This window comes from Eptesicus fuscus, chromosome 5, assembly GCF_027574615.1.
Source record: "Eptesicus fuscus isolate TK198812 chromosome 5, DD_ASM_mEF_20220401, whole genome shotgun sequence".
Lineage (NCBI taxonomy): Eukaryota > Metazoa > Chordata > Mammalia > Chiroptera > Vespertilionidae > Eptesicus > Eptesicus fuscus.
The window spans coordinates 66344642-66367600 of NC_072477.1; the positions used below are offsets into that span (position 1 = coordinate 66344642).

At 48.7% G+C, this 22959-nt stretch overlaps 2 protein-coding genes across 3 annotated transcripts in view; one reads left to right on the forward strand and one right to left on the reverse strand.

The window, feature by feature from the left end:
* Window positions 1-1952: 1952 nt before the first annotated feature.
* On the forward strand, window positions 1953-20745 carry RMDN3 (regulator of microtubule dynamics 3). Its single transcript, XM_008143007.3, has 13 exons — window positions 1953-1995; window positions 2312-2505; window positions 4726-4918; window positions 5465-5608; window positions 12828-13110; window positions 13663-13765; window positions 17301-17361; window positions 18844-18919; window positions 19072-19149; window positions 19373-19471; window positions 19746-19799; window positions 19943-20023; window positions 20263-20745. The coding sequence occupies exons 2-13, from the start codon at window positions 2319-2321 to the stop codon at window positions 20314-20316; spliced, it is 1413 nt and encodes a 470-aa protein (XP_008141229.2). The 5' UTR covers window positions 1953-1995; window positions 2312-2318; the 3' UTR covers window positions 20317-20745.
* Window positions 20746-22063: 1318 nt separating this feature from the next.
* Window positions 22064-22959, reverse strand: part of RAD51 (RAD51 recombinase) — a 32791-nt gene continuing 31895 nt past the window's right edge. For both annotated transcript variants that reach the window (XM_008143005.3, XM_054716345.1), the window contains one exon: window positions 22064-22648. In XM_008143005.3, the coding sequence (XP_008141227.1) occupies window positions 22525-22648 (124 nt within the window). In that variant the 3' untranslated portion in view covers window positions 22064-22524. The remainder of the gene's footprint in view (window positions 22649-22959) is intronic.

Sequence of the window (22959 nt, forward strand, 5' to 3'; positions counted from 1 at the left end):
GATCTTGCCTGGGAAGTATTAACCCACCTGCTGTATTCACCAGACCTTGCTCCTTCAGATTACCACTTGTTCCAATCGATGGCACACGCACTTTCTGAGCAGCACTTCAAAACAAACAAAGAAGTGGAAAATTGGGTCTCTGAATGGTTTGTCTCAAAACAAGAAAAGTTCTATTGGGACGGTATCCACAAATTACCTGAAAGATGGGGGAAATGTATAGCTAGCGATGGACATTACTTTGAATAAAGCACTTTTGATGTTTCTCTTGAAATTATCATGCTTCCTTTGATTACAAAATTCAAATTATTAACCGGTATACCTGGTATATACTAGAGGCCCAGTGCACAAAATTCGTGCACAGGTAAGGTCCCTAGTGGCTGCCAGCTGGGGCCTCCCTTCCCCTGAATGCCTGCTGCCACTGCCCCCTGGTGGTCATCACACGTCTAACTCCAGGTCAGTCAAACTCCCGACTGTGGGGATATTTTGCATATTAGCCTTTTATTATATAGGACTAGGGCCCCAGTGCATGAATTCATGCACCTTGAAAGGAACTGTAGCCTGCGAGACTGCGGTGGGCACAGGGGCCCATCCTCCACGCCCCTGCCTGGCCCCTCCCTCAGCGGTCCCTGGTCCCGTCTGCTGGCAGCCCCGCTTCCACCAACGCTGCTCCCACACACTGACACTTCTGGCCCTGCTCACACCCACTGTCGGTGCTGAGCGATAGGGCCGGCGCCAGGCGCCAGCAGCGGGTGGGACTGCGGTGCATGGGAGCAAAGAATTTTCAGTAACCACCAGAGGCTTGCCCCGATGACAGTGACGGGCACCCTACCTTGGTCTGGTGCCCCCTCTCTCCTACTCCACCATCCAGCCCTGGCCAACGCCCATGTTCCATGCTCTGCCCCCTGCTGCCAACGCCCGCCATGTTTCGCGTGTGCCCTGATGGTCAGCGCACGTCATAGCGACTGGTTGTTCGGTTGTTCCCCTCTTTGGTCTATTTACATATTAGGGTTTCATATATATATATATGTTTTTTTAAATAATAATTATATATATGTGTTGGGTGTGCATCTATGATATGAGGCTTTTAAAAAATAAATTTTTATTGATTTTAGAGAGGAGGCTAGAGGGAGAGATAGAAACATCAACCCTGGCACGTGCCTCTACCAGGAATCAAACCCTGACCTCCCGGTTCATAAATACACGCTCAACCACTGGGACACACCAGCTGGGCCAGGATACAAGTTTTCAGGAGCAAGGTAAGAGTTTTTAAGAAGCTGGCCCTGGGGACTCAGGCACCTCTTGTGGCCAACCAATAGTTTACATGTTGTAAGTTGAACTGCGAAAAGCGCTATTGTCTAGTGTTTAGCAAATGGTTTGAATAAAAATGCATAAATTAAGCCGAAATAAATGGAGTCCGAGTTACGACAGACTGAAGAATAGGTAAGGAAGGGATGGCGTTTTCCAGGTAGAGATGGGTCATTCTAGGCAGAAGCAACAGTAGACGCGAAGGTAGAAAGACATCCGGGGAAAAGCCGGTAACTGGTGTGACCGGAGAGAAATGGTAACTCAGCTGGCCAGACCGCAGGGGTTTCTAGAGCTTCGCCCCAGTAAGTCAGCGTCCGCCTCTCGCCCGACCCGGCGCGCCTTTCCCGCCGCACCTTTCCGGCCGCTCCGCTGGCCCCGCCCCTCTGGCGCACTGTGGCCCCGCCCCTCTGGCGCACTGTGGCCCCGCCCCTCTGGCGCACTGTGGCCCCGCCCCTGGGAAAAACTGGGGCGGGAGGCGCGGCCAAGTGCGGTCATCTCACGGCGCCGTCCTAACAGCGAGCGGGAGCAGATGGCGCCGCTTAATGACGTCACGGTCATTGACAGCGTGAGGCGGCGGCGACTGCTGCCTGGGTGTTGAGCGGCCGGGTGAGGGTCTAAGTTTATTTCCTGCAAGGCCAGGGCGCCTTCCGAGGGCGCGGGGAGGCCAGGCGTTTGCGGCCAGGGCGGCGGGTGTGTGGTCTGCAGGGTCATGAGGCTGGAACGGAGGGTTTGGGAGCCCAGGAACCGACTCGGGGATCAGGGCTAGGGGGCGTGTTGGAGGGGAGGCTGCTTCCACGCCGTGTGAGGGGCGCGGTAGTTCGGCTCGGGGCTGGCGGAAGTCTTAGGGTCCAGATTGGGGTGAGGTAATTGGGCGCTCAGGGTCTGGGCAAGGAGATATCTCCAGGGGTTCGGCGTGGGGGGGGGTGGATCACGCTCACGAATCTCTCTTCTTTCCCGCCACCCCCCCCCCCCCCCCGCCTGCTCGCGTGGCTCACGCGGGCTGCAGGTGCATCATGCCTAGCCTGGGAGTCTTGGGCAGCGCCCGCTCCGGGCTGGGACTGTTGCTGGGCACCGCCGCGGGCCTTGGGTTCCTGTATGCCCTTTACAGACAGCGGTGGAAACGGACCCAGCGCCATGGCCAGAACCAGCTCCTGCCCAACTCACTGGACGTCACGCAGACTTCAGAGCCCAGACGCCAGGGTAGGAGCCGGCCCTCTGAGGCCACAGTCACGGCTGATGGATGGGCCTGGGATCCAGACTGCCTTAGCAGAGCCTGTGGGACAGGACAGCGGAGGCGGGTGCCTGAGAGTTTCACCTTTTTGGAAAGCTTATTGAAAAGGAAAGCATTCTCCCTCTTCTCTTCTCCTCTACTCTTTCGCCTGTAATCCCAGGACAGTATATTGTGAAAAGGCTGCTTAGCTTTCACTTTTGGTTTTGGCCACAGTGGTGCCATATATATATTAAAGACACTTGCTCAGCGTTGGGTGCGGTGTTTAATAAGTAGAGGAAGAGTCCAAAAGAAAGCAAAAGGAAAAACAAGCCTTGTAGGAATTAAAAGTCCTGAGGCTTACGTGTTAAATTACATATTAGAATGAAGGGATCTTGGAGACTAGTCCAAGTGTTTTTATCCTTCTTATGATGAAATCAAGATTAAGAAAGATTGTGTAACTTTCCCAAGGTTGTCACAGAGTAAGAGGCAGGATTGGGCCTAACATGCCATGGGGCTGCGAGTGAGCTTACTTGCAATGAAGCTGAATATGGGTGGAAGCCAGCCACAGCTGAAATGGGTAGGACTTTGAGTTTTGCAAAACTTTCATGTTAAATTAATTCATTTGAGCAGAGTATCCAGGGCTGGTTCAAACCTCATGTTCCTGTAATAGTGGAGCTTTCAGAGAACCTCACCCCATGTTAATTGGGAATGAGTGTTTTCTCTGATAACCAAATGCCAAGTGGTTTAGAAAATTAGTTTTAGAGGAGTCTTCAACAAGAATTATCATTTGAAAATACTTTTTTTTTTATTGATTTCAGAGAGGAACGGAGAGAGAGAAACATCAATGAAGAGAGAGAATCATTGATCAGCTGCCTCCTATACCAGGGATCCCTGCAACCCAGGCATGTGCCCTGACCAGGAATTGAACTGTCACCTCCTGGTTCATAGGTCGATGCGCAATCACTGAGCCACACCTGCTGGGCAAGAGTTATCATTTTAAATTGCAGCGTTTGTCAGCAATTTACGACCTGATAGTAACCTAATGTTGCATGTATGCTTGTCTTCCCTTCATTTTCCTTGTGTTTTGTTTGTAATTTCTCAGCAGTAGTGGTTCTGCTGAGGTTGGGAGAAAGTGGCTGTTCCCAGGGACCTCCTTGCTCTTCCGTCTTGAGTGCTGTTGGATGTGTATTGTAATCTGGCCTAGACTGTTTCTAGATTTCACGGATTTGTGCTTCCTGGGCTGTGGGTTCTGCCTCCCTCGTTTCTTTCCTGCTTTTACATTTTCCAGTAAAATTGCCTTAGGTAGTAGTTCTCAGTTTACTAGCATTTACTGTTGGAATTTATGTAGAGCTCAATTCAGATCTTGGTAATACTGTTTTTCCAATGTCTTTTTTGAAATTAAATCTTTATTGTTGAGAGTATTATAGATGTCCCTCTTCTCCCCTCATTGCCCCCCTCCACCTGGTTCCCGCCCTCCAACGTTTTTGATGGGCTTTTCCCACTGTGCCTTTTCTCTCAGTAGCTACCCTTTTTCTCTCTGCCCTTCTCTGATGCTAGTAAAAGAAGTTCTTGAAAGGAGCTGTGTTCTTTGCTATTCTCTGTGAAGTGCAAGATCAGAGTTTGAGTGAACTCAATTTTAGTTTTGCTGTGTGGTTGGGATTGACAGATATCTGGGCATTATATACAGGCATACCTTCGCTTTATAGTGCTTCACAGACATTGCATTTCCCCCCCCCAATCTTCACTAGCAAAATATTACGACTCACTTGATTGTGAAATTTTATTTATTGCAGTGGTCTGGAACCAAACCCGCCAGGTCTCCGAGGTATGCCTGTAGTCAGATATAGGTTTTTCTTTCATTTTAGCAGGGAAACTGCCCTGACTTTGAGGAATCTCACTCTTGCAAGCATTTTATTGTACTTTATTTTATTTTTTCTTGCAAGCATTTTATATCATCTGGCCTGGTGTGTAATACTGCCAAAGGTTGGTGAGGAAGCTTCCTGGAACAGAGGGCCCTTGTTGATGGATTGGGACCTTGATTTTTTTCTGGATAATTACTTGGGACTTGTTAACAAGACAGCTGTGAACATATGCCTTCTGAGTCTTTGAAAACAACTCCAGTGAGAAGCAAGTGTTCTTGAATTCTAGGTGCACGATCTTTTCCTCACTGTGTCCCATGGACATCACGTCTCCTGTCCTCCTCCCTTCAGTGAGGCCGTTGCGAGCAGTCCCAGGTGAGGCTGGAGATGCTGCGGTGCTGCCCAGCCTTCCACGAGAAGGGCAGGAGATGGTGCTGGACCGCCTGGACTTCGTGCTGACCAGTCTGGTGGCACTGCGGCGGGAGGTGGAGGAGCTGAGGAGCAGCCTGCAGGGGCTTGCTGGGCAGATTGTTGGGGAGTTCCGGTGAGTAATCAGCCTCCTCTCCTGCCTTGGCCCCAGTCTCTACAGCCTTGTCAGCTGAGCTGTGTTCTGGCCTTCGCTGTCTGTCTCGAAGGAGGAGGCCGGCTTTATGGCTCCTCACCTAATTGGCAGGGAAGCCGGCCTTGCACAAGTTCCTTGCTGCTTTTGAGCCTTTGTAATCTGTTGTAGCAGCTGAAACGCTTTGTTCTGACTAACCTGGTCTGCCCAGAGAGCTGCCCTTGTTCTCTTGAGTGTAGAGACCCAGGATTTTCTTAAAATATATTCTTAATTAATTGATTTTAGAGAGGGAGGGGAGGAGGGGGAGAGAGAGCGAGAGAAAAACATTGATTTGTTCAACTTATTCATGCATTCATGAATGACCACCCGTCACCTTGGTGTGCCGGATGACCTCTAACCAACTGAGCACCTGGCCAGAGCCAAGGCCCAGGGTTTTCTCTGCCCTTGGCCCTTTAATGAGGTGCGGTGTGAGAGGCTCCCGCATGGTGAGGGGAAAGAGGCTGGATGGGTCTAAGCCACCGTGCTTTTCAGATCCCACATGGAAGAGAACCAGAGAGTGGCTCGGCGGCGAAGGTTCCCGTTTGCCCGAGAGAGGAGTGACTCCACCGGCTCCAGCTCTGTCTACTTCACCGCGACCTCGGGAGGCACATTCACAGATGCGGAGAGCGAAGGCGGGTAAGACATCTCTCCTGGAGGCAGTTGTGGCTCCAGCCAGGCTACATTTTGTGAAAGCGATGCTCACCAATGGGAAATTCACACCAAGCTGCCATAAATACTGTTTGGAACAAGGTAAGGGTATAAATCAGGGCTGGGGGACATCTGGCCCGTGGGCTGTATGAGGCCCATGAAATCATTAGGTCTGGCCCTGCCAAGGCATTAGGGGTGAGTTAAGTAAATGTTTGACCAAAGGTAGCAGGCTAACTTTTAAGTTGATAATTTTGTATGGCCTGTGAATGATGTTATAAATATCCAAATGGCCCTTGGCAGAACAAAGGTTCCCCACCCCTGGTATAAACAAATACAGAACAGTTGAAATAAGAAAAACCATCCACCTATGTCATCCAGACAAATAGAAATGTTAACAATGGTTATTGCTTGCATCTGTTATTTTCCTCTAAGTAGGTTTGTTGTTTACATTGTCATTATATATTTTTTATTTCTATTTTTCTCTATAACATTACCAACTTTTGTTTTATTCATCCTCACCCAAGGATATTTTTTCCATTGCTTTTCAGGGAGAGTGGAAGGGAGAAAGGGGAGAGAGAGAAACATCAATGTGAGAGAGACACATGAACTGGCTGCGTCTTGCACACGCCCTGACCGGGCCAAACCTGCAACCTAATTATGTGCACTTGACCGGAATCGAACCCGAAACCCTTCCCATGACCCTTTGGTGCACAGGCTAATGCTCCAACCATTTAGTAACACGAATTGAGCCTTTTCCTGTGTTATCACAAGAACTTTTTCCTTCACAGAGTGTGCGCCCCTCCCCCGGATACTCTCCTCTTCCCACAGGAGAGGCTTGCTTCCTTCACGTTACAGATGGGAGGTGACTGTCCGAGTAACTGGTGGCCCAGAGAGTCTGACCAGAGGCCTTGCCGTGAGATGTGGCCGCAGGCAGGAATCTCATGGACAGCCTACCAAGTTGGTCAGGCTGCAGCTTTTGATTTGAAACCACTGGTGCCATTTTGAAACTTTGGTGCCAAGCAAGAAGTCTGAGTGAACATCTTTGTTGTAATGCCTGATGCTGTCATGGCAGCATCGGCCCGGGTTTGCTGCTCGCTCCAGCGGTCCAGGTAGTAGTGTGCATGAGGTCTAGAGGCTGACCTCTCTTTGGTGGCCACTGCTGACCTCTCTTCCTCCTCGAGGAAAAGATTGGTGCAGAGAATACCCACGCCTTCTCTTGAGTCAGAAAGTCTGATTTAGCTATAAACAGGCCATTCAGGAGGAACTTTGTAGCACTCTCTTTAGCTGAAACACATTATAATATTAACTACGGGTTATTCGTTCTCTGTGACAGGCATGGTAGTGAGCGCTTTGTCTTTTTTTGGGGGGGGGGGGGGGCGGGTACTGAGCACTTTGGAGGTATTTTCTGACTTAATCCTCACAAGAATCCTATGGAGTAGATGCTATTTTTCTGTTTCTCAGAGCAGACTGAGGCTCAGCAAGGTGTGCTGCCTTGCCCAGAGTTGTACAACTGCCAGGTTCAGGTTAGCTGGCCTCATCTGCAGAGGTGTGAGGGTCTGTGATCTGAGGTACGGCTTGGTCGTCAGGGCACAGAAGGGCCTTCACAGGAAGACGTGTCCCATGCAGCCCTTGGGAGTTCCTCCCATTGACTAAGAGCTGCCACAGCTCACTGCCCACGGGAGTACAGTATGTTCAGTACCTCCGACTCAGAGATTTCAGCGTTGTTTGGGCCATTCTCCTGCCTCTGCTCAGTTGGCTTTCTAAGAAAATTAAGAATTTATTACTCTCTTTTTCCATGTCACTGCCACTAGGCACTGGTGCTGGATCTGCTTATTGCTCAGATGCCTTTAGAAACAAGTGAAGTCTTTCCCTGGCCGGTGTGGCTTAGTTGGTCGGAGCCTTGTCCCACCCACCGAAAGGCGGCTTTGGTTCCGGGTCAGGGCATATACCCAGGTTGCAAGTTCGATCCCAGGTCGGGGCAGGTGGGGGAGGCAACTGATCTATGTTCCTCTTTCACATGGGTGTTTCTCTTTCTCCCCTCCCCCCTTCCTCTCTCTAAAAATTAATAAAATAAAAGAAGCAAGTCTTAGTAGAACTTGAGTCCTCCGTTCATAGCTACTGATGCCAGGGTTGTCTGATCCCTGTTGTCTGTGTTCAGTTTACCTAATAACTCTGGGCTGAGAGCTTCCATGGGCTGTTTGAGAGGAGGGGCAGAAAGGCAATATTTGACACATCTGGATTGAAAGGACAAAGTGGTTGATAATGGACCCTGAGACTTAAGGAGCATCTTCATGCACCCAAGGAAGCAGGTCGCTTGGGTGGGGAATTGATGTGTGAGCTTTGTCAGAGGGTAGAACAGGAGAGGTCACAGATCTGCCCAAGATCAGGATGTAGAACTCAAGGCCATGGATGATTTCTAAGAAGTTAAACTTCTCTTTAGCCAGGGAAGCTTGTGGGTGCTCACCGGGGCCCCCGTAAGGGGGACAGGACTGGCCTTCCACCACCTGTGATGGGATGAGAGGAAGGGTGGCTTTCTTAATTATAGCTCCAGCGGCTCAGCCCCACGACTGATCGTGTGACATGTGGGAGCGAATGGGGTGAAGCAAGACTCTGGTTTAGCTGGCTGCCATCTGGGGCAGTGGCCGTAGTGAGTAATTCTTTTTGCCATGGTCACTGCCATCTAGGTCAAGGGGCAATGATGGGAGACCTCAAACTCTGGAATGACTTTGAACATGTGGGTCTGGGGCAAGGAGTGCCTGTTTGAGGGATGAAAGGGTAAGAGTATTTGATGGCTACTCAGTCCACTGGAAGCTGTAGTACCTTTCATCCCCCAAATAAAATAGTAACGTTGAGGCCCCAGAGGACTGACTGAATGTGGCAGAGGCAGAGTCCCTGTGTGGGTCCGTGAGCTTGTTCCCTGAGCATTGTAGCAAATACAGCTTTAGTTCCCTCCCTGTAAAAACCAGACTCGCCCTAAAACACCCGGCCTCCAGCAAGCTTCACAGGCATCCCAGCCCAGAGGGATCGCCTGCCATCTCATCTCCTTTGGCATTTACCACCTCATTTAGGTTGGTGTTACCTCTCACTCCACTGAGAGGTCTCAGGGTCAGAACCCACACCTGCTTGTCTTTGAATGCTTCAGCTCAGCCCCTCTCATGGGGCTTAGGAGTTCAAGGAAAGAAACTTAATTGCCAGGAGGGGAGATATGTGTAACTGAGGCCTTGATCACTCAAGTAGAGTCGGATAGCTCTGGGCTCCCTGTTCCGAGGGAGCCTTGGGTTCTTGACCCACCGTGGCGACAGTGTTCCGTCTGAGTGTAGAGATCCAAATGGCCTTTTCAAAGGTCTCTGCCAGTCCCTTGCTGACCTCAAAGCTCCCTGGCATATTCAACAAGAGGGCCTCTCTCTCTCTCTCTCTCTCTCTCTCGGATTCCTGCAAGGGTTGGGATGGTGGTCCAGGGGGTGTGAGAGCATGTGAATGTAGGGATGGCAGCCCATGTAGCTCTGGCACATGATCCATCTCTCAGATCCTGGAAGCCCATGAGGCTGATGTCAGTGCTCACTCAGCAAGTGTCTGCCTGCCCACTGTGTGCCAGGCAGCAGAGCTCCTCAAAGTGGGGCTGCGGTGCAGTAAACGGCCTCCTCACTGTGCCAGCCTTGCTGGAGCATCCGGCCTCACAGGCTCCTCCACCTCACAGTGGGCGGCAAAAAGGCCCCTCCTGACCTCTCTTTCTCCTTAGCCTTTAGGACCCAGAGGGATCACAAATTGTAGGACTTTCCCTCCTGGCTCAGCTCCCTGGAGAGACTGTTGGTGCCTGTGCTCTAGCATAAGAGCAGGGGTCCCTCCTGGGAGACTCCTGATTGGCCAGGACAGCCTTCAATCCAGCAGGGAATGGGATCTCCCCTTCTTTCTAGCAACTGGAGTTGACGAGACTCCAGTTCTCCACCCCAGATAACCATTCACCCGCTTGCCTTTGGGCCTGGCTGGCTGAGTAGGGAGGCTGTTGTCCAGGCTCCAGGAGCCGTTGGGTTTCTCCCGGATGCCCCTGTGCAGCCTCACTCATCACACTCATCACCACGCAGGTTGATTGTGAAACCTGATGGCACTTTGCCTGTCCCTTTAATTTCTCAAGTTTTTACTGCAGATTGCTGTATTTGGTAAGTTCTTCAAAAGCAGGGTGAAGTTGTCAGTTCCTGTGGTAGATGTTACTAGGGCCCCTTTGTTAGCCGATTCTGGAAGCAGCAGTCAGCATGGATTGCTCACCTGGTACTTTCTAGATGGAACCTGCCTCCTTACCACGTCTGGCTTTCGGGCCTACAGCGCTCAGCCCACACCTCTCCTTCAGTTCTGTTTTGCTCCAGCAATGGGGATCTTTCAGTCCAGGATGGAGGAAGGCTTACCACCTAAAGTCCTCCCTGTGCTTCAGAACCTTGTGTCTCGTAAAACCCGCTTTTCCTTCCACTCCGTCCGGAGGCCTCTCTGGTGCCTGATTCTGGCCCCTGGAAGCCGTACCTTCTCCCCTGCTGTCGTTGTCTGATTCCGTTGGCAGTTAGGAAGAACCCCCTAATCAGCTGCTGGTACAGGCCAACATCTGAGAGAAACTTGGCTTCCTCGTCAGTGGGGAATCGAGGTTGGGGCTCCCTGGCTTATGGTGGCCCAGAGATACCTTCCCAGGGGGTTCTGCTTGCATCTTCCTTCTCTCCTGCTTCTGGCTGCAAATGGCCCTCACCCCACCTCTAGCAACTGCAAAGGTGTCCCAGGGCTATTCCTACTGCAGTTTAGGTTCGCTGGCTGACGGGATAGAGGCCCACACTGAACTGAGAAAGAAAATGTGGGAATCTGCGGCTGCCCGTGGCCCCAGAGGCTGGCACCACCCAAGTTATTCTGACAGACGCCTTTGGCTGATAAAGCAAAAAAGATTGACAGACCCTGAGCCTCGTGAGCCATCTAGCTCAGGAGATCAGCTCCTCCAACATGGAAGTTTTTATATTTTTTAAAAAATTTATTTATTTGATTTGAGAGAGAGAGAAAGAAAGATCAATTTGTTGTTCCACTTATTTATGCATTCATTTGGTTGATTCTTGTATGTGCCCTGACTGGGGATCGAACCCGTAACTTCGATGTACTGGTACAACACTCTAACCAAATGAGCTACCCGGCCAGGGCTGAAGTTTTAATCTTAAACATTCATTTATTTTTTATTTCTAAGAATATAGTGTGGCTCTGTGGTTAGAGCACTGGCCTACGCACCAGAGGGTCGAGGGTTCGATTCCAGGGCATGTATCTGGGTTGCAGGTTCAATCCTCAGCCCTGGTTGAGGCATGTGTCAGAAGCAACCAATAGATATCTCTCTCTCACATCGATATTTCTCTCTGTCTGTGAAAAAAAGAATATTCTGGGGTGAGGATTAACAAAACAAAAACAAAATAATATAGGTGTCCCAAAAAAGGTATACACACTTTGAATGATTATCAAGTCAGTGTTTATTAACATACAGTTCATTTTAAATATTTAAAATAATCTACAAAAATGAATAATTTTTTTTTTGGTCAACGCCTATTTTCAAAATGATGAACATTCTGGTCCGGGCACTGCTGATAACATGAAGCAATGCAAACACAAACATAAAGAATCATTTTGTTGCCTGGCTGGTTTGGATAGAGTATCGTCCTGTGGACTAAAGGGTCACGGTTTGATTCCGGTCAAGGACACTTACCTTGGTTGCAGGCTCGATCCCCTGCCCTGGCTTGGGGCGTGTGTGGGAGACAAGCAATCGATGTGTCTCTCTCACATTGATGTTTCTCTCTGTCTCCCTCTCCCTTCCACTCTCTAAAAGTCCATGGAAAAACATGCTTGGGTGAATATTAACAAAAAAAGGGAGAGAATCATTTTGATTGGTATTTGTGTGCCCTCAATTCATAAACTGTTGCTGGTTTTGTACTATAAACTTTATGTATCTCTATAAAAAAGACTAGTGGATAAATTTTCTTTGTTCAAAGCTTAATTTGGCTTTACCCATTATTTCAAATCAGTTAAACCTGAAAAGGAGTGAAAATTAAGTGAGTTATCACAGCTGTTAAATTGTGTTTACATGTTTTGGGATACTCTGAATACGCTCACTAAAGCAATCATACTAAAAGATGGAAAATAGCCCTGGCTGGTTTGGTTCAGTGGATAGAGCATCAGTCTGCGGACTGAAGGGTCCCAGGTTCGATTCTGGTCAAGGGCACATGCCCAAGTAAGGGGCATGCAGGAGGCAGCTGATCAATGATTCTCTTTCCTCATTGATGTTTCTCTCTCTCTCTCCCTCTCCCTGCCTCTCTGAAATCAATAAAAATATATAAAAATATAAATAAATAAATAAATAAATAAATAAATAAATAAAAGGTAGAAAAATAATTTCTTTAAAAATTTGTTAAAATCCTCACCTCCTCACCTGAGGATATGTAGTATGTTTGTGTGAGAATCCTCACCTGAGGATATTTTTCCTTTTTTTTTTTTTTTAAAGAGTGGAAGTGGGGAGGGAGGGAGTGAGAGAAACATAGATGTGAAAGAGACAGACACATTGATTGGTTGCCTCCCGCATGTTCCCTGACTAGGGCCTGGGATTGACCTGCAACCCAGATAGTGCCCTTGACAGGGAATCAAACCCTTGACCACTGAAGGTGCTTGGGCCCACACTCTACCACTTAGTCACACCGGCCAGGGCCCCAAGGATGTTTTTATTTATTTTTTTGGGGGGAGAGAGAGAGAGAGAAAGGAGGAAAGAGAAAAACAGATTGGTTGCCTCCAGTGGGATGAAGCTCCAAACAACTAAACCACCCAGCCAGGCCAACAATTTCCTTTTAATTCGACTGGCAACATTTTGGTACGTACAGACCTTCCTAGGCTTTTTCTTTTTCTCCATTTTCTGTCAGACTTGATAGTAGCTGCACAGGGGGTTCTGACAATGGCCCCCGACTGCCACAGGCCCCCCGAGTTGGTCACTCTTCTCCCACATCATTCCCCAGCCCACAGTTCCCACAGGAAGCTTTCTTCAGAGGCCTAGTTTCTGCCTAGTCCTCTGAAGAAAGTGGGGGAGTGGTTCTTAAATTGGTTTTCTGGACAGTGTCATGGAGAGCCCCTCTTTGTGGGTGAGGGACAGACCCAGAGTTCTAAGGCTGATGGTCCCCCGCTTTGACCCTGAACTCACATTTCTCTGCCACAGTTACACAACAGCTAATGCCGAGTCTGACTATGAGCGGGATTCTGACAGGGAGAGTGAAGACGGGGAAGAGGAAGTGAGCGGTGAGACCGTGAAGACGGGGAGAAAGGATTCTCTGGACCTGGAGGCAGAGGTGGCTTCAGGCCCAGTTCCCAGAGCCCCGGAGGCTGAGGGCTCCCCTGGCCCGGACGTGCTGCCCCTCCTGCTGCAGGCCGACGAGCTGCACCGGGGCAGTGAGCAGAGCAAGCGGGAGGGCTTCCAGCTGCTGCTCAACAACAAGCTAGCGGTGAGGCTCCAGCTGCCGCCTGTCCTCCCTCCCTCCCTCCCTCCCTCCCTCCCGACTCCGAGGGAACAGAGCAGGCCCTGTGGTTACTGACCTGCCTGGTGCTGCGGGAGGGAAATGGGGGGGAGACGGCTGGTGCACATCCTCTTCCCGGGGCTACATGCTGCCCTAGGGCCTAGGTTTGTGCCTGCTCCAGAGCCTCCTCCTGAGGGCAGGTCTCTCCCCACCTCTCAGTCGAGGGAAATGTGCAGAGAACTGGAATGTCCTTTTATTCCCCTTGAGGCAGAGCCCAAGCTGCCTACGGGGCACTTGACGTTCCCAACACCAGGGATTTCACCGCAATTCCCTTTTCCTCAGGTTCACTGCCGAACTGATGCCCCAAAGTTAGCCCGAGGAAAGGGAGGTCATATGGGGGTGGAGGGCCATGCATAAAACTGAAGTAATGTCAGTCAGCATCTAACACACTGGCGTGGAAGCTCAAACGTGGGGTGTGGGAGGCCCGAGCCCAGTTCTCTGAGGGAGAAGGGCCCATCCCGTTCTCTGCTTGGTCTGCAGTACGGAGGTCGGCAGGACTTCCTCTGGCGCCTGGCCCGGGCCTACAGCGACATGTGTGAGCTCGCGGAGGAGGCGAGCGAGAAGAAGTCATATGCGCAAAACGGTGAGTGCTGACAGGCCCCTGGTGGGAAGGTGGCTGACTGGCTGGGGTGGAGCCAGCCCACCTGCCCGGGGTCCAGAGGAGCCACAAGGGCAGACTGTCAGGGCCGCTGTGGCTCAGTTACTCCCTGGGAACAAACGGGGGCTCCAGGATCCCCTGCTTCCTTGACACAGAACAGCCTGCTCTTCTGCACAGGGCTGGGGTCCGAGTGTACCACTCGTGCACGTTTTTAGGAGTACTAGTCTCGTTCCAGCCTAAGTCTTTGTTCTCCCCAAACACAAAGGAGGGTAAGATCTTTTTTTTTTTTTTAAATATATTTTATTAATTTTTCACAGAGAGGAAGGGAGAGGGATAGAGAGTTAGAAACATCGATGAGAGAGAGACATCGACCAGCTGCCCCCTGCACACCCCCCACCGGGGGATGTGCCCGCAACCAATGTACATGCCCTTGACCGGAATCGAACCTGGGACCCTCCTGTCCGCAGACCGACGCTCTATCCACTGAGCCAAACCGGTTTCGGCAAGATCTTCTTTCTTAATCTGAAGAGGTTTTTTGCTGCGACTTAGGAGTGTGGTTTCAGTTACGGAGAGTGTGAGGCCGTGCTGAGGATGTGAGTGGAGTATGTTTGGTGAGCACCTGTGAGTATAGTTTGGGAGAGTACTGCCAGGTTAGAAGTCCCTGGGACCTATTTAGCAACTCTATTGCCAAATCTGTGCCCTGGGGTGTGTGTGGCTGAGGGTTCGTCCCTCTCTATCACTGAGAATCCTGGGACTTTAAAAAGCGACTGGCCCAGCCACAGCCGGTTGGGGTCAGTGGTTAATGTCGGCCTGTGAACCAAAAGGTCCTGGTTTCGATTCCGGTCAAGGGCATGTGCCTTGGTTGCAGGTTTGACCCCTGGAGGCAACCAATTGGTGTTTCCTTTCTCTGTCTTTCCCCTTCCCTTTCACTCTAAAAATAATGGGGGAAAAATATCCTCGGTTGAGGATTAACAACAAAAAAAAGCAACTGGCCCAACCAGAGTGAATCACTTGGTTGGAGCGTTGTCCCATGCACCAAGGGGTGGCTGGTTCGATTCCCATTGAGGGCACATGCCTGGGTTGTGGCTTCGATTCCTGGTCAGGGCATGTACGGAAGGCAGCCAATTGGTGTTTCTCTCTCTTCCTCTTTCTAAGCATGTTTGAATAAAAAGTGACTGGTTTTGTGGGGATGGGACGTGTCCCGCCTCATTTTGAGTCATGTACCATCAGTGGGCTTCCAGGTCTTGTGGTTCAGTTAGTTATCTAAAACTAGAGGCCCAGTGCACGAAAATTCATGCACTTGGGAGGTCCCTCAGCCAGGCCTGTGCCTTCTCGCAGGCAGTCTGGGACCCCTTAGGGGATGTCCACCTGCCAGCTTAGGCCTGCTCCCTGGGGGATTGGGCCTAAGCTGGCAGTCAGACATCCCTCTGGCAGCCTGGGAGCCCTCAGGGGATGTCCAACTGCGGCTTAGGCCCCCTCCTCTGCAGCCGCCTCTGCAGAAGTGGCGGGGGGGGGGAGGGGCACGGGCACCTGGACCGCCATGGCTGGCCTGGCAGCGCAGGCTCGCTGGCCCCGCCCCTCGCCCACTGGTCCTTCTGCCATCTGGTCTAATTAGCATATTAGCTCTTTATTATGTAGGATGGATTTGTCTACTTTCCCACTTTTATAAATACAGCCTTGCAAACGTTATTGAATCTTTGATAATGTAGAATCTGACAATACCCCAAGTGCTCTAAACATGTGTTTAGGAAGTTGCTATAAAAAGAACAGGCCAGCCCTGGCCGGTGGTGCTCAATGGATGGAACATCATCCCTCACACTGAGGAGTCACGGTTCCATCCCAGGCCCCAGTTGGGGTGCATGCAGAAGGCAGCCTGTCAATGTGTCTCTCTCACATCGATATTTCTTTCTCATTCTCTGCCCCCCTCCCTCTCTCCCATCCACTCTCTAGAAATCAATGGAAAAAATATCCTCGGGTGAGGTTAACAAATAAAAACAGCCCGCCCTGTTATCTCTCTTTCCCTCTCCCTTCCTCTCTGAAATCAATAAAAATATATATTAAAAAAAAAAAAGCCCAATTGAATCACATGTTCATTGTTATACACTTTCAGAAAAATCCCTGGAAATTTTAAGAGAAGGTGATTATTGTTTGCGTCTTTATTTGAAAGAATGTCCTGCTTTCCCATCCACATTTTAGGTGAGGATTCTGATCAGCTTTTGATTATCAATAAGAGCCTTTCCTTTCCCTTTGGTCATTGTTTAGCTCTTATTAGGAGCACCCACAGCCCGCACTGGCCTGGTTTCCTGAGGTTAGCACCCTGGATGAGTTTGTTCCTGCTGGAGGTCAGATGACTATGTAGCATCTTGGAAGGCCCTGCCCTGGGACTCCAGCTTTTTAGGACCATCCGTGCTGGCTCTAAAGTTCTTCATTTTGTTCTGTCTCTAGAAGCTGGACCGCCAGGAGGCAGTCATTCGTTGGGATCTCAGGCAGTATCTGTTCACCCCTATGTCTAACCTGGCAGGAACTAGTTCTCATTTTTTCACTATTATTTCCTAGTGAGACAGTGCTTTGAAGGGGTAGAGAGAAATCCCTCAAGAGACAATATCCCTCACTGGGGCGGGGCGGGGGGAGATTGTTCTTCTGTTTGGAAAGGGATATGTAGGATTCTCATCAGCTACCTTAAAAATGTATTTGCTGCATATCCAACTTACCATCATTACTGTCACTTAAGGAAGAAACATTTCAGACAGACAGCCTACCACCTCAGCCATTACTTTTGTTTACTTTCTCCATGTTCCCTTCCAAGCCCTCTCCATTTTAATCAAAGAAGTCCCCTTTTGCAGGGTGCTATTTTCTCCACTGTGTGGGCGTGATGGTCCTCATCTGGAGGCTCTAGACTTGTCATTTGAGGGGACCCTTGTGACAGTTAGGCCTCAATTTCTTTGTTAGTCTTGGTGCCTAGGAAACTTAAGACTAAATAAGTGACAGTCACCTCTGGTCATTCGTCAGTCCATTTGGGTTTGGTGAATTTTGGCCTAGAGCTGTGATTAATGTTTTTGGATCATGGATCCTTTTGAGAATTTTATCAAAGCTGTGGACCTTCTCAATAAAATGCACAGGTACCTAAAATTTTGTATAACTTCAGAGGGATTCATGGATACCCTGAAGCCTATTTGTTACAGACCCCAAATAAAAACCCTCCAGGGTCAGGTTTGTCCGGCAGTTTCAGGCTGACTTTGGGTCCTTTTATACTTGAAGTGCAGCAAGCACATCAGTGGGAATTGTAAAAACAAGTTTGCTGGGACAGCTGACGACAGAAATCAGGAAGGTGAGGTGAAGTGAAGTCATCCCTGAAAAGCTACTTGCAGCTTTTCATTCTGTTCAAGTTCACAATTATTTCCAACCAAGTCCAGGCTGGATAGGCATTGCTGAGAGCTGGAACAGTCTTTCGTCCTGAAGCCCCCTCTTGGGCAGTGTGCATGGGAACCCTCATCTACTCTGGATCACCTTTGTCCTACAGGAAAAGAAGAAGCGGAGGCCGCTCTGGAGAAGGGGGATGAGAATGCTGACTGCCACCAATGGTAATAACTCCCTGCAGGGTCCCTTGAGGAGCCAGCATGGGTTAGAGAGGAGCGGAGGGGCGGAGCTCTCGTCTCTGTCCTGGCCACAAAGGCATTTGCTGAAAGAACCAGAAGGGGGAGCTCTGGCCTTTACTTCCATATGCCCCACCCTACCCCCAGCTGGGGGCCCAGGGAATTTCTCTTTGGCAGGTGCTTTCAGGATGAGGCAGGGGAGAGTACAGGCCCCCCACCCCCACCCCCACCCCCATTAGGGTTGGAGAAATGAGCAGCTTTGTAAGTAACCCTAGTTATAAAACTTGTGGGTTCTGGGCTCCCCATGGAGGCTGGGACAAGTTGCAGCTCCCATCTCCTGCACAACCTCCTTTCCCCTAGCTGCTCTCCCTCGCTGATGGTGGGCTTTCGCTTCTTTGCTTGGCTTGCATGAGGAACAGTGGATGTGAGTTTACCTCCAGTTCAGTAGTCAGTATTTAGCTCTCAAAAATAGCCCTGTTTGTGGTCTCATGTGAGGAAAAGCTCCACCAACTTGTGTCCTGGGCCTGGTTCCAGCACCTCTGAGTATGAATGAAAATGTTCCTTTCCTACCTCCCCTCTTGCTTTCTGTAGCTCTGCCCTCAGACTGGGAGCTGAGAGAAGCTGTTTCTCTATCTGTAGCTGAGGTAAAGTTTCAGCTTTATCTCAGAGGCCAGGTCATCACTGTTTCTAGGGGGTCATGGGTGCTGCTTCCCTGTGGCTCCTGGACTCCCAAGAATGGAAATTGGCTTCATGTTTTCCTAACTATCTTGGGGAAAAGCTGTTTGGACTAAACATGGAAACGAGCCTCTGGAAATATCTGATATTTAGTGAACATGTGAAAAAGCAACTTGGGCCTTTAGATGCTCATTTAATGTCAACTGTGCTCTGCAAACAATGCTGGAGAAATGGGGTAATGAGACTTTGGTTTTGAAGACAGAAGATGGAAAGCTGGCTGGCTTTGCTCCCTGGAAGGACGTGAAGGCTGAAATCAGAGGCATTTCTTCCTCTGCTTCTGTTGGTTTCCAAGTTAACATCAGGAGCGCCCCACCCGTCTAATGGTCCTACAGCACAGTTTACTGTTGGTAACCTGTGTACCTCCAAGGCATGAGGCCTTTTAGGGTCTGCAGGAGACAAAAGGGAATGTACTCAGGTCTAGTACCCTTTGATGCTGATGAGTAGAGAACTGCTTTTTAAGTTTTTATAATACCTATGTCTGTATCATTATGAGAGGAAATTTGTTGGAGATCTGGACCAAGACCTTCCTAAATATGAAGTATAGGAGACCAGCCTTTTTTGTACCTGGTATGTACACTTTGGAGAGCCTACCATTGTGTTTACAGAAGACTATGAATTGGGACCACAGGTCTGTGAAGAGGAATGACATACAGATAGAAATGAGTTTCCGCTCCAGTGGAGGGGCAGGGGCCAGGGAAGCCCCCGTCTCTGAGCTTGCTGCTGCTTCCCCCTTAGGTACGCAGTGCTTTGTGGTCAGCTGGCTGAGCATGAGGGCATCCAGAAGCGCATCCAGAGTGGCTTTAGCTTCAAGGTGAGGAGAGGCTCCTCTTCCTTCCCTTGTGCTGTCCACGTTCCCTGCTCTTCCTCGCTCCTTGCAGTGTTCCTGCTGCCTCTCTGACTTGCCCCCTTCCCTCATCAACGCTGGTGTCTGACGTTAGTTTATACTTACATTTCCCCCCTCAGGAGCATGTGGACAAAGCTCTTGCTCTCCGGCCAGAAAACCCTCTGGCTCACTTTCTCCTCGGCAGGTGGTGCTACCAGGTGAGCTAACTTCCAGGCCTTAATAGAAGGACCTCACTGTCCTGTGACACTGATCTCCTTACAGTGAAAAATTGGGAGCTGGGGCCTCAGCCTGGCTCAAGTGCCAAGTCCTCTGAATGGTCATGTTACTGTAATTGGACCCTGTTTGTTTTCAGTACAGAATATGCAATATTCTGAAAATTCTTGTTAAAACTTGATTCACACCTTGATCTTTTGCTGGCAGGTTGCTCACCTGAGCTGGCTAGAAAAAAAAACTGCTACAGCCTTATCTGAAAGCCCTCTCAGTGCTACTGTGGAAGATGCCCTGCAGAGCTTCCTAAAGGTATCAGGGGAGGAGGGAAGGGAAGGGGTGGACAGCAACCAAAATTGCCCGGGTGACCTTGTTTTTCCTAAGGACATTATTAGGTTTCTGGTAGGAGCCAATTTTGTTTGCCTGTTCTATGGGAAAATCAGAACCACCTGGAGAGCCTATAAAAAATATACATTCCCAGACCCACTAAACCAGACTCCAGGGAGGGGGGCTGAAATCTCTAATATACTTCAGAGCTTGACTTGACTTTGGGAACACTTACTGAATGCCTTCCTTCCCCCTCCAGGTTGAAGAACTACAGCCAGGATTTTCCAAAGCAGGACGGGTATATATTTCCAAGGTAAACTCACCTATCTTATTTTAACACAGATGAAAAGTATGTATGTTGATAATATTCTGGAAACTCCTCAAAGCACACCTACTTATCCCCTTCCAGTCTCCTGGTGGTATTTCTCTCAGGTTTTCACTGTTGTGTCTTCTCAGTGCTACAGAGAACTAGGAAAAAACTCTGAAGCTAGACAGTGGGTGAAGCTGGCCATGGAGCTGCCAGATGTCACTAGTGAGGTAATGCTTTTAAGAGCTTTTCTAACCCTGGGTTTATCATTGAGTCATCCCTGGACCCTTTCAAGAAAGAAAATCTTCCCTTGAAATCTTATTTTCTTAGAAAAGAGCCTTCACTCTGCATGTAGGTGCTATGATAACAGCTCAGAAATGAAGCAAAGGGCCCTTCTTCTTGGGTAGCAGTGGTTTGGGAAATGTTGGCTTAGATTTGGGGTCCTAGTATTGTTCTCTTGTCTCCTTAGGATTCAGCTTTCCAGAAGGACCTGGAAGAATTGGAAGTCATCTTAGGACACTAACCACATTTCAGTGGCCTTCATGACTTGAGAAATACCACTACTTAAGGGGGTGAAATCAAGCCTTTTCCCCCCCCTTAGACCTTGCTTAGATCAGGAAACTGAGCAAGCCTGGTTAAGGGAGTATCCTGAATCCTGGTCTAACCAGTACCTGCTACCTACCATTCCACTGGTTAATTCCTTAATTAATCTGAAAGTGGGGATGCACTCGAGGCCTGGGTTTCTGTTGTATTCTCCCTTAAGTCAGTTCTTGAAAAATCAAGACCTATCCTAGGGCTGAGTGTGGGCAGAGAATTGAAGGCAGCCTTCTAACTGCTGGTAAGATGAAGGAACTTCAAAGAGTCATAGAAACCAAACAGAGAACTTGTACTCTCTAATCTGTCCACTGACTAATATTCAACCCCAAATTATAAAGCACATTCCACAAGGAAGGGTCAGGGCCGTCCACGGGATTGCCCCCTTCTCACCCAGCATGTGGATTCTAACTGTATTCTTGGGCTGAGGGGCTGGACACTTGACTTCTACTCTTTGCTGCTTTTGGAACGGCAGTGCACAGGACTTAGGAGACCATGAAACGATGATCTGAGGAGTTGCCTGGAATATATTTTGGTACCAATTTAAAAATAAACCAAATTTGATTAGAAGTGATTATGTCCCCCTATGTATGCTATTAGCTCTGTTGCAGGCAAGTAGAAAAATAGCACCAAAGAGTTTAGAATATGCTCTGGTTAGTGCTATTTCTGTGAAAATCCTAGTTACTTCTGAAACGCAGATAGAGAGCTGATTTTTAGCTTAACAAGGCCTGTTCCCACTGAGCAGGTGTTCCCTGACCCACTCATGTTTACTCAGAGCCAGCAGCACAAAGCCTAATGCCACCTACAAGAACAATTGAGACAAATTTCTAGGTCAGAGCCACTTAAATACTTTATAGGTCCTAAAAGACTGAGATGCTCTTATATAAGAATCAAGCTCTCATTCCACAATCTGTCACGGTGGCTTTATTATACCACCCCAGGTTTGTTTTTTGGTAAAAGACCACCTCCATTCTTAAAAGCCAGGGAACAGAACTGCTTTTAAAACAAAGCTGCATTAGATTGTATCTCCCTACATACAGTAGGATCGACACAGGCACCAGCAGAGATTTTCACTGCCTTTCCTCCCAATACTAGCTGAGAGGTCCTTTGAAATGTCAAGATCTGGTTAAAACCAATCCTGAGTGGAAGTTGGACGGGGAAGAAGAGTATCTCGAATCCCTGAAGTAAAATAACCTAGGGAAGCATCAGACCTCTACAACACGAGACTAACGGAATAAAAACAAAGGCCACAGGAAAGCCATGGCACATCCATCTTGTAATAGTCTATTACGTTGAAGGACAATAAGCTCAATTATCTGAATGTAGAACTTCCCTTTTAAATTTTCAATTTTAAACCAATAGCAACTGATTACCCCTACCCAGGGCAAAAAAGACGTAAAGGCCCTATCTTGAAATACTTAGTTTGTATCAGAATAATTCCTATAAGTAGCAGTCACTACAAATAACTACTTTATTAGCAACCCCACACTGAATCTACTTACTTAAGCCTCTGAAATACTTAAGATTCCAGAATTTTCTTGAGTTGCTCTTAGCAGTAAAAAAAACCACCAAAATCCCAAGCAAGTAGATGGTGAAGGGCTAGTGATCCAACAGATTTGCTCAGTACTCCTTAAATAAAAACAAATTCTTATATAAGATAATTCAGACACACAAACTTAAAAACCTGTCTGATTGACAGATTTATTGACAGATTTACAAACAGAGAAAAAGAACCTGTGAGGAGACCCATTCCCTTTGCCCTGTTGCTGACATTTTCATTATTCAGATAGTGAGAGAAGAGTCACGTCTTCCCAGCTTTAGTTCTCTTAGAGACACATATTGTCCAGCTGTTAGTCCCCAGTCAACCTCAAGGCACTATGTCAGAGGTATTCCACCCCCCACCCCCAACCAAAGAATTCACATAGAGATTAATGCACTCTCTAGAGAAGGAACAAACATTCCAGATCAGTTTGTGACTGACCTGTCTCCTGTTTACTCCATCAGAAAGGCTGATACAATAGCTGTTTTCCTGGATGCCCTTTTGGCAGTCACAACAGGAAGAGGCCTGTGAAGAACCCGGGGAGCAGTCTTCTCCATTAGGCGCAGCACTTAGTTCATCACGGGAAAACCCAGTGATTCAGTCTTTGGCGTCTCCCACTCCATCCGCATTGATGGCAAACATAGCTTCAGCCTCAGGAAGACAGGGAGAGTCGTAGATTTTGCAGATTCTGGTTTCCCCTCTTCCTTTTCTCAGGTACAGTCTGACCCAAAGACACAGATCAAAATACCAAAGTTATGATAACTTAAAAAATGCTCTTCCTATTTATGATAGAACTAAAAACATTTTTGATGTATATACTTCTTAGAAGGACTTTCAGAATCTTTCTGTATTCCTTGGGGCCCTGTCACCCTACCCCGCACCCTTAGTGGATTTTTCCATATTAAAACAATTATTTTCAGTTCTCCATATTAGAGGGCTTTTAATTCTTTTATGAACTAAAAGCAAACACCTCTACTAACCAAAGCATGACAGTGAGATTTAGCAAGAGCTCCTTTGTCCAATTACACAATA

Bases quoted from the DNA above. Each gene is read 5' to 3' on its own strand.
- RMDN3 (XM_008143007.3), top strand. From the start codon at position 2,319: ATGCCTAGCCTGGGAGTCTTGGGCAGCGCCCGCTCCGGGCTGGGACTG. The intron at 19,800-19,942 runs GTAAACTCACCT...GTGTCTTCTCAG, and splicing joins GACGGGTATATATTTCCAAG to TGCTACAGAGAACTAGGAAA. The intron at 20,024-20,262 runs GTAATGCTTTTA...TTGTCTCCTTAG, and splicing joins TGCCAGATGTCACTAGTGAG to GATTCAGCTTTCCAGAAGGA.